The 10,896-nt window shown below is 36.6% G+C and overlaps 1 protein-coding gene across 3 annotated transcripts in view; it reads left to right on the forward strand.

Moving 5' to 3' along the window:
* Positions 1-10,372, forward strand: part of GPR155 (G protein-coupled receptor 155) — a 35,311-nt gene extending 24,939 nt beyond the window's left edge. For 2 of the 3 annotated variants that reach the window (XM_063400495.1, XM_063400494.1), the window contains exons 10-16: positions 172-445; positions 1,098-1,199; positions 2,927-3,060; positions 4,475-4,570; positions 5,429-5,493; positions 6,178-6,315; positions 8,394-10,372. In XM_063400495.1, coding sequence (XP_063256565.1) covers positions 172-445; positions 1,098-1,199; positions 2,927-3,060; positions 4,475-4,570; positions 5,429-5,493; positions 6,178-6,315; positions 8,394-8,616 — 1,032 coding nt within the window. In that variant the 3' untranslated portion in view covers positions 8,617-10,372. Of the gene's footprint in view, positions 1-171; positions 446-1,097; positions 1,200-2,926; positions 3,061-4,474; positions 4,571-5,428; positions 5,494-6,177; positions 6,316-8,340 lie in introns of all 3 variants that reach the window. The other variant, XM_063400496.1, reaches the window with a different exon arrangement.
* Positions 10,373-10,896: the final 524 nt, after the last annotated feature.

Consider the following 10,896-nt stretch of genomic DNA (forward strand, 5'->3'; position numbering starts at 1 on the left):
AATATCTGAGTTACTCAGGCAAGGAAAATTGGTCTCTTTCAGTGCCATATAGAAAACATTGTCTTGTTCAGATGCATTTGCAAGTGTATTTAGAAAGTACAGAAGTTACAAAGGCAGATGTATGCAACCACTTTGCTATATTTAAGTGCATTTTCTTTGCTTTCTTAACAGATAATTACCACAGCAGTGATACTGTTTGTCAGTATATTGATGTCAGGCATCTCCCTGATGTGCATGAACAGAAGCAGGCAAGGGTCCAGCTATGGGGTGTTGAACCCATACTCACCACGTAGTTCAGTGGGGGAGGTTGAAGTGGAAGGGAATGGGCAGAACCACACTTCAGCCACTACGACTCAGTCTTCTCCAGAATCTTCTGCAGAGTCTTCTCCAGAATCTTCTGCACAGCCTTCTCCAAGGTCTTCTGCACAGACATCTGCAGAAAGAGGTAGACAAAGTATATTTGTACAAAGAACAATTAGCTTAGGGCGCTATAAACTAATATTCCAAATGTAATTCTGACCTGGGAAGAACAGTTTACAGCTTCAGGTGTTAGATTAGGACAGAAGAAAATCTAGATATAACTGCCCAAGTATATAGGTTTGTGTTTCTAAGAAAAGTAAGTTTGTTACCCTTGTAAGAGTTGTGTAAGTGGAAACAAGAAAAGCCTGTGGATAATTTTTATCTAAGTAGTGATACCTTGATACCTTGATAAAGATGTGATAAATGCAGGCCATTAGGCATCTTAGATTATTTACCCACTAATTTGTCTCTCTGAGAATGAATTAAATGCTAACAGAAGCACTCAATGTGTTTCTAATCCTTTTTTGTATGTAGCCTTTTTGATCTTTTGAACTTCCTGTTTTTTTGCCTATAACTGAAAGTAGTTCTGTTACTTCAGTGGTGGTAGTGTTATGTTAAACTTTTAGTATTGTGACCCATTTACCCTCTCAAAAAATGGAAAAATTGAGTCTGTCTTCTCATTTTGGGTTATTTTTGAGCGTAATAGTTAAAGCTGCGTAGAATATATAGTTACACTTGGAAAATAAATTATAGTAGTGAAGGAAGCTAACTGTCCTATTACTGTGTGTACTTAATAGGTTGCTGTTCTTGTCAAACAACCAATGGTGAATTATCCTGTGCTAAAGACAGCAAAGCAGTGTCAAATGCTAGTGAAAGCAAGGTTCCTGCAATTGAGACAGGTAAAGCAGTAGTGTCTCTTTTAATAATACAGGCTCTTCCCCAACATCTGTGTGTTATTCTCACAAAGAAACTGTTGGAGCTATTGTTTTCTCAACTCCACCTGGATAACTGACATTTTGTATTAAATTCAATTATTAGGCAATACTATGGGTGTTTGTTCTCTTCTGCTGATAGTTGTTTGTAGTCTTTTAGTGCTCAAGATGAGCAGTTGTTTTGGATGTCACTTTTTTACCACAAAGCTACTTTGATGTGTTCTGAGCATTCAGACTTTCCCTCTCCATCGTTGTCTTGTTTGGATGCTGGGAAGTTGAATGCATAATCCTACTTTGCATGAAGCTTTTAACATAAACTACTTTTTCACATTCTCATATTCAGATCTTGCATCTTTTAAAAAAACCTTTGTTGTAATCAGGCACAGGTTTTGAACACTAAATGAGATCTAGAGGAGCAAGTGCTTACTGCAAATTAGATTAAATGTCTATGCTGCTGTGGACTATTTATGTCTAGAGAAGAGAGATGAAGAAAATCGACTAAGAGGGCCTTAGGAGTTACTAAAATAAAAAAAATTATTTGAACTGACCAATGCCTGTCTGAAAACTGCACACCCAGTGCATTCTCACTGTAGATCACAGTCAGGAATCTAAGCTAGCTGCCACTACAACTTAGCTCTTTTTCCAGTTTTTTTCATTGCTTTCATGCATTCTTAACAAGAAGTTCATATCTTTATGCTTTGTTTGCATGAAACATAATTTTCAATAAATATAAATATTTCACACTGGAGTGTACTTGAGTTATGTCTCTTCCCAAAAAATGCTGCCTTTCTGCCTATTGCCAACTATTTTATCTATTAAGTAATTCAGACAAACACCATAAGAATGTCTTCAAGAACAGAGGAAGACAAATTCAATTTTCTTATCCTAAAAGATAAGGTAGAAAATACCTTATGGTTGAGTGGAAATTATTTCGACCTCCTGAGTAAACACTTCAGAACTATAAATCAGTAAAAACAAATTGTAATGCATACACTTGTGTAACTTTGGCTGCAATAATTACTAATTCTTCTGCTATCTCACTGAACTTCGAGTTCTCTGGTGCAAATTCTTGGGTATGGCCCTGCCAGGAAGTTTTTCACTGCCATCTAGAGGAAGATGATCAGAATTTCTTAGAACTGGTAGCTGGAAGACAAGCATCCATTCTCTCTGTGTTTGGCTCTTTCATTGATAGAAGTATGATCATGTTCTGATACACTGTGTTAAAAATACAGTCACAGGCCTGAAATAAATATGGTTGTCTGTCTGAGGCAGACCTGAACAACACTGAGATGCAGAGTAAAAACATGAGAGCTGAGAGTATATTTCATGTTTTTCAGAAATAAATTTAAAAACTGTTCGGAGAAATCCTTTTCGTTGTTCATTGTTATTTCATTACTTTTATTATTTCTAATAGTGTTCCCTCAATGTTAACCACAAATTCAGATTGAATTAAATCTTGGAAAGAAAAATCCTGTTGCAAAAACTTTTTTCATTTTAAGAGCACATGTAAACTTAAATTGTTTCATTTGAGGGTAGATGTCTGAACAGTTGTCAAAGCCAATATTAAATTTTGTGCATGTCACTTCAGTGGAGATACTTACAATGTAATTTGACTCAGCAAATCACATTAGCAAGTTTGTTCATGGAGTTCTCAAGGTAGAAGCCTAATGACAAATTTCTGATCTGTTTTTCAGTGGATCAATGTGTGAGTCACTGCAGTGCTCAGACGTGTGTATTGGCTCAGGAAGAACAGCTTCTACAGACTGGAGACAAACAGCTGGCCAGACATGTGCTACTCTGCTTACTTCTTGTTGTTGGCCTATTTGCTGTAAATATTTTTTCTCCCCATGTTAACTCATTGAGGTAGAATGATTTTTAGGAAAGCTATGTAGACAATCCAGTAAGAAATCTTCCAGTTGCTTAAGTAACAATTCATTAAATAAAATTGGGGCTATATTTTGTTTTCTTACTGGAAGAGGGATGTCATAAAATTAATTTTTCTGTGACACATCATGAATTAAATGCAAGTTAAGATTGATGATAGTGGGCAAGATACTGGAGAACCCTAAAAGGAAAAAAAAAAGTGAAATTAAACCATTGTGTCATTCATCACTATCATCCCTCTTCCCAGATTTCTCAAGAATTAGTCTTCTTCCCTAGACAATTAGCAATTAAAAATATAAACTAAATTCTGCTTCTGAGGAAGACAACAAAAATTGTTCCATCTGATCAGGCTTATATTGGAACTTGGATTTCTCTGAAGTGTTAAGAATAATCTTATTTTAAGTGAAAAAATGCAATTTTGTTGTTTTTAGTGGTGTTTGAAGCAACATTGCTAAGTTAGTGTTGCTACTCATCATTACTGACTCCAAGATGGGTTGGTGGTTGCTCCTGTGTGCAAGTGTGAACTACCAGAATGTAATGTGTTGGGGATATAATTTTAAACTGTGACAAAGGCAAGAAACTGCTCTCTGAATGTCGTGCTCAAAGTTGAGTTTCTTGTGGGGAAAGCATTTTTATTTGAAATGGAAAATACTGTGTACAGATATATAATACTACAAAGCAGGACAGTGCAGCACAACGATGTGAGTTAATAGTTACTGCTATTAACTTGCTTTTCAGGTTCTGTTAAATTACAAAATGAAATGTTTCCCTCTCAAATTTCCTGTAACAAGTATTCCATGCTAGTATTTTTTTTACATCTTTTATATTTAAGGGGTACCCCAATTAGCCTAAATATAAAATATAGCCTGTTAGCCTGTATTTTAGCTGTATCTGAATGATTACATAGATATTATGAAATAAGATCAGTTTCTTTAAAGAATTAGCCTTTACACCCACATGGGTTAACTTTGGAGGTTTCCTCCTTCTGTCAGGCATCTCAAATAGCTGAAGTGGTATGTGCTTCAGCTGAACATAATCCTAACTCTGCAAGAAATATGTAGAAAGCACTGGTCTCAGCTAAGCGGCCTAAAGACAAACACTGCAAATCTGTCTGGGCTAATACTATCTGTGTTATGTTGAAAAACAAAGTTCCCCCTCCTACCAAGCTATTAAGCCTAACTGAGATGATGTTTTAAAGTGTTTATTCCCTCTTACTTGTCTTTATCTGAATCATTTGTTAAATAGAGACCATGGAGATTGTGCAAGAATTAATAGCATGTGGTGAAGAAAAGAAAGCTTTTGTTTTTTAACAATCAGGTTATGTTTGTGGGTTTTGTTGTTTTTCTATTTCTTTACAGAATCTCTCCAGTTGCTTGTGGTGGCTGTTCAACCAAGAGCCCGGAAGGCTCTATGTGGAGCTGCAGTTCTTCTGTGCTGTGTTTAATTTTGGTCAGGTACTTACCAGTGTTTGCTCTGGAAATGACCTTGTTGGTGGGTGTTGCAGCAGCTGATGCACATCTTCTATGGCCATGAACACTTCCAGAAGTGCAAACGACAGCTGAATGCCAAATGCTCATGGAAACTAAATCGGAATTTAGCCTAATTTGTACCAAAGCTTCACTGGTGTCTGTTCTGTGGAGTTACATCAGTTGCAGGGTGGCTCCATGGATGCTTTCTCTGTATGTTTAAATGACTGTCTCTGGTTTCAGTGGCAGCAGCATAGTGAAGAGCTGAGGGTGGATGCTGGTTGTGGCTGCACGTGGCCTATTTCAGTGCCCCTGACACGGGGCAGCTTTGTCCCCATGAAGTGAAATGCCAGGCAGTGTTCATACACACTCTGGAGGAACATTTTACAATCCATGGCACATGTGCCTACAAGATGAACTGCAGTATCATGTAATGATAGTTTAATAAAAAAGCTACCCAGAAAAATTAATTAAGTAGAGAGCATTCTAGCACTCAAATTACAGTAAGTCTGTTCTTTCCTTGGCATTAACAAAGACAGGTTTAATACCTGGCTATGTAAGGTTGCCAGTTATCCCAGTGTCAAGTGGCATGTCACAGCATTAGTTTTACTAATTCTTTACTATTTCTTGAAGGTTTTATATGATGGACTGTTAGGTATTGCTACATCTTTTTAAAGTTTTTTTAAATGAAAAAGCAGAAACAAAACACATTTTGAATGGCATATAGAGAAGAGGAATACTTTCCATGTATACATGAAATATATTTGACACTGAGTTTTTAATTTCTGTGCTATAGAAACCAAAGCTTTTGCTTAATGTTGTTTTTTCTATATTTTTTTCCTCCAGGGCTTCATTTGCTTTGGTATTTTTGGCTTAGATAAGCATTTAATCATTCTGCCATTCAAGCGAAGGTAAATAGAATCTTTACACCTATAAATTTAATTATTACTAATAATCATTTTTGAAGGGTGTTGAGTTTTCAGTGCTATAGTATTCTGTTTCCTATTTAGTTAATCTTCCATTTTTTTTTTCTCTCCCACTTGTAAAGAGGTGATTGCAGTTCACTGTGTGTGAGGTTTTTCTGCCACCCTAATGACACTTTCAATGACACAAGTCCTGCAGGCTCCCTTTCTATGCAGGTGAAATTTTTGCTAAGTGATGGATCTTCAGAAATCATTTCAGCTGATAAACTAAAACTTAGATATGGATGCTGAATCAGAATGTATCATCACTGCTTTAAAGCCCTGTGTTCATAACCCCGTGCCAGTACTTTGTGTGGATGGGCCCTTCCACAATGGGGGAGTGAGTTGTACAAAGCTGCTGTACAAAGTTGTACAAACCTTTGAGCTAACTGGCTGCTGTGTGACTGCAGCAGCTAGAGCTGGCTCCCAGCTACTCTTTCCTTCTGCCCAAGCCTAGAATAACACCTCTGTGTTTAAAAGCCATACAAATGTATTAGGAAGGTTATATGTAAAGTAGAGGTGGTGATAAGAGGCGGTGATAAGCTTCCCAGGAGGTCCATTCTGTTATTTGCAGTTCCCAAGAAAATGCCCCTGCGTGATTTGCTGCCTTGAATTTTTCTTTGTTTTTTCTAGACTTGAGTTTTTCTGGGGTGGAAGAGAAGCAGCAGGGCATACAGATGCCTCTGTACCTGAGGAAATCAGGATGACCTGTCAACAGTTTGTTCGTTATCACAGAGATCACTGTGTCAAAAGTATTGTCAAAGGAAGAAGGTAAGGTTCTTTCCTGCACGTATAATCTGTTTCAAAGCACATAGCTCACCTTTTGAAAATGATGAAATGCAGTTAATTTTGTGGGTGATTCCTGTTGTGGTATATTTATTCAAACCTCAAAATAAGGATTAAAAATTTGACTGTAACAGAGAAATGTTTCTAGCCTCACACTGAAACATTGAGGCACAGGTTATCATATTATCCCACCTAGGTTTTAAATAGATTATTAGAAGTTTTATATCATGGAGGCATTTCTCCGGGTTTTGCATTTAACTGGAGTTCAGAGGATAAAATCTTTCAAAAAAATTAATATATTCCTGTAGTAATGCCTTGAGACCCTTTGTTTTGTTTTTAGAGTAAGACACTGTCCTTACTAGATGTTTACTAAACATCCTAAACTAGATGTTTACTAATTGTACCTTTTATAGGAGGCAGAACTGTTGCAACTGATTTTAGTGTGTACTCAGAGGCCACTCAAGGTGTGGGATTATAGTGAGGTTAGGACTTCGACAGCTTCCGAGTTTATATAATTTCTTTTACTCATACCTCTAATGAGGCCTGAACTTCAATTTATGAAACCAGTAAAGATATCAGAGGCAAATTATGTTACCTAAATCAAGGATTATGCCTTCAGATATGTGTAGGTGGATGAGAAATGCGACAGAAGCAGCAGGAACACGAAAAAGAGTCTGCCTTTATTTCAATATATGAAATGGAGATATGAAGAATTGTTCTAAAAGCACACTTAGACTATTCTTGTCATGTAACCTTTTAAGTAGGACTAGTTTGGCTGGGTGGGGTGGTCTTTTGATGGTCAGGTAATCCAAAACCATATTGCAAAACTGTTTTAGACAGCATCGTGATTTTGTTCAGTCTCTTCAGAAGTCAGTAATGTTCCATAAGAAAGATATATCAGAAGTTGTCTGTTGTGAAATAGAACAGGTTTTACAGCTATTTTTCCCGTGCTTCTGCTGTTGTGGTTTCTTGGGCTTTGGGCTGTTCATTTAGTTGTACTTTGTGGTTTTTATTAATCATATCCACCAGAGAATACATGAAATTATGACATTTGTTGCTTTATTGTTGTAATATTATGTTTGTACATAATTTGGTTCATGTCTTATTTCTCCTTGCGAATTAAAACAATACATTTATCTTCTCGTTTTAAATATTCATCTAACTTGATCCTATCCTCTTTTATTTAAATGTGCTGTAACTGAGATGTTGTAAACATGGATTTTAATTTATTTTCATTTTTGTGTCTGCTAATAGATGTTAACACTTGCTCTGTGTTACCGCTTCCTTTAACTTCAAAAAAAATAGGGAAAAAATTTGGCTTATGCTGTCTTTTAGCTCTTAATCACCTTTAGAAACCCTGTGCTGGGTTCCACAGAGTAGATTTTAGATAACCAGAAACATTTATTGCTGCAGGTAAATTTTTGCATGGTATGTCTGCTGAAAATACGCAGATGATAGCATCATTGCCTCATAATGCCATATGGAAAAAATAGTCTTGTTGGAAAGGTTTTGTTTATTCTTAGTACCATATGTGTGGTCAGTATTTAACAGGATACGCAAGTTATAAATGGGCTTTGTTTACAATGTGTGTAAGCAGTTAGTGCCTGTTTAAAAGCATTCAGAAATTATAAAAAGAATTAAAATTCAAACAGAATCCCTGTTGCTGGGGACAGGTTGCTCTCAGGCCAGATATTTTGTTGCAGAAAGGGTCATGGTAAGAAGTACATGGGAAGTAATGATCCAAGAAATAGAATTACATTGTGTGAATTTTTAGGAAAAATGCTACTGATGCCCACTGAATTTTATTTGCAATTTCAATTTAATTTAGAAGCCTGAAACAACTTTGTATATCCATATTGCTTCTCATTGAAATGTCTGTAGGAGCAGATAGTGAACATTGGCATGTCCCTAATATACAAAACTTGCAAATTCTCTTCTAACATGCTCTTAACTATCATGATGTCTTTCCTTGTTTCCTGCTGTTTTTCCTTGCCTTTGCCCACCGTGCAGTGGTGATACCAGGTTTACAGAACATGTGGGTGAATCATTCCTTTGACATACAGGTGTGGTGCAAAGACCTCCACCGGCATCTTCTTCGGCTGCGACCTGGTGAACTGGCTGCTGCAGGTTGGCCTTGCCTCGGACCGTGGCGAAGCGGTGGTATACGGGGACAGGCTGCTGAAAGGAGGCATCGTGCAGCACATAACAAACGAGTTCGAGTTTCGGGATGAATACCTCTATTACCGCTTCATTCCCAAGAAATCAGGGCCACTTGAGAGCCATTGACCCCAGCAGCAGGCAAAGGAGGGGTGGTGGGGTGGCCACCTCCTCTGCCCTCACTACTGAAACTGGAAGCAATTCTTTCTCAGAGAACTGTGTTACTCTCCCTTGTAAAATTAAGAGATGTGCTTCTACTTGTGTCTATTCTGGAGAAAATGGTAGAAAGTTATATTTAGTCAGCATTCCAACCAGAATGCTACTAAATAAAGCCAGATGCTCTAGATTTAGAACATTTTTTCCATTTTGAGCAAAACAAATACTAAAATGGTATGTGTCACTGTTGTATTTTAGAGGCATTATAACTGCAGCTTTAATACTGATGCCACAATGAGGAAAAAAAAAACCCATGAAAGATATTTTTCATGTTGCTGGATGTTCTCCATATTTTAGTGTGATGAAGTATTGATGCCTGTTTACAGTCAGGCTTCCTCCTGACTTCACAGAAGTAGGATTCCTTCTGTCATACCTCAGTTTTTACTACTCTGCTCTTGTCTAACACCAGGAACTTTAGCTGCTTACACCTGAGATCAGGTGGGGTTTTTCTCCCTTAAAAACAAAATACTCCAATTAAAAAGATAGAGTTGCTATGACAATGTTTCCAGTTTTAGGGATTAAAGATGAGCAAATACTGAGTGGAATAAGTAATGGTTTTGTACAAATCTACCAAATCTAAAACCATAGAAATATTCAGCACTCTCCCAAAATAGGAAATTATATAATGGGATAAATAATTTGTTCTGAAATTTTGTCTTATGGTGGTAGTAACAGCTTTATCAAGAGCAGATTTTTACATTCTGGAATTAGCCTTTACAGTTTAAATCAGAAGTGCCAGCCTCAAGTAAAGATTTTATGGAAGCCTTGGGTACATGTGCAAGTCAAGACAAAATTCTTTTTCAAATCATAAAACTTTTTAAATTAAATTAATGACTTTTAAATCTATTATATAAAGAATCCTAAATGAACATCCAGATTAGGGTTTAGAGTAATAGCCTAGATTTAGCTGACTGCCTAACACAGGTTTCTAATAAACCTCAGGTATCTTCCTTCTAGTTACTTTAGTGTCACTCAGATTCTTGTGCACTAAAAGCAGAATCTGAGGACCTGTGTGTCTTCTGCAATATTTTGAAAAGGTTAAAGACAAAGTGTTCTATCTGATAGCCATTATGCTGCCCTTTTAAAACTGCAAGAACAGCATTTATATGTCTATATAAAAAATTTATGTTGTGAGGGAAAGGAATCCAGGTATTAAAAATTATTTGCTCAAGTATGAATAACTCTTCTCATCCTTTTTTTAAAAAGTCTTTCCCTTCTTTTTTTTTCTCCCTTTTATTTAGTACACAGATTTTTACTACAGCTACTTTTGCATCTATTTTGTATTAAGAACAGAAAATTATTTCAGCAGCATAAGCTACTATTCAACAAGCAGTTGTTTTATGGTTGCTATAATTTCCTGCAAGACTTAAATTGAAAAAATAATTCCTTTTATTGTCAGTCTGATTGCTGTGTGCACACAAACATAACATCCTGCTGCTTATGTATGCTGTACAACCTGGTATATTCTAATGTTTTCCATCAACAATATAATTGATATTTGTATCAGGCTGTGGCCACAAAGGAAAACATTAGTGTGTTTCTATTATGAATGTTGAGGACAGCTGCATCAAATATTTTGGAATAATTAGACATATGTGACTTAAGAGCAGAAACTGCAAGTATGTCTGTCTTCTAAATACTGCAACTTGTCAATAAATCTGTTACTTGATTCCAGAGTTCTGATCTGTGGTGTGTGTGAGGGTTATGCGTGCGTGTCACGGTTTGCGGCAAATGGATTTTTCGGAGAGATGTGTTAATGTGGCCCTTGGGTTTCAGTCCTGGTAATTATTAAATCCACCTCGGATCCTTTACACTTCTTAATAGGTGTGCACCCAAAGATACCTCCACGCTAGAAGTGTGTCACATTGTCATCTGCTTACCAAATGCAATTTTTTTTATTATTTCTTCAAACATTCAAGGAATTGCTCTTAGGGCAGTTTTACAGTTCTGTTTTTAGTCATTGTTCTTGCACTCTTGTCTTTCTCATTTTCATCATAGAAGTCCTGTTTCTTTTTTATAATGGCTCTGCTTTCCCCTAGATTTGAACACAACATACCTGTTGTAAATAAGAAATTACTCAAACTTTCTCTGTAGAAAGGACTCTGTTACAAATCTAATACAGAGAACACCTTTAATTATCAACCAACACCAAATTCTCTTGGATTTACTGCTACAACATTGTGACTGCAGGTA

This window comes from Prinia subflava, chromosome 6, assembly GCF_021018805.1.
Source record: "Prinia subflava isolate CZ2003 ecotype Zambia chromosome 6, Cam_Psub_1.2, whole genome shotgun sequence".
Classification (NCBI taxonomy): Eukaryota; Metazoa; Chordata; class Aves; order Passeriformes; family Cisticolidae; genus Prinia; species Prinia subflava.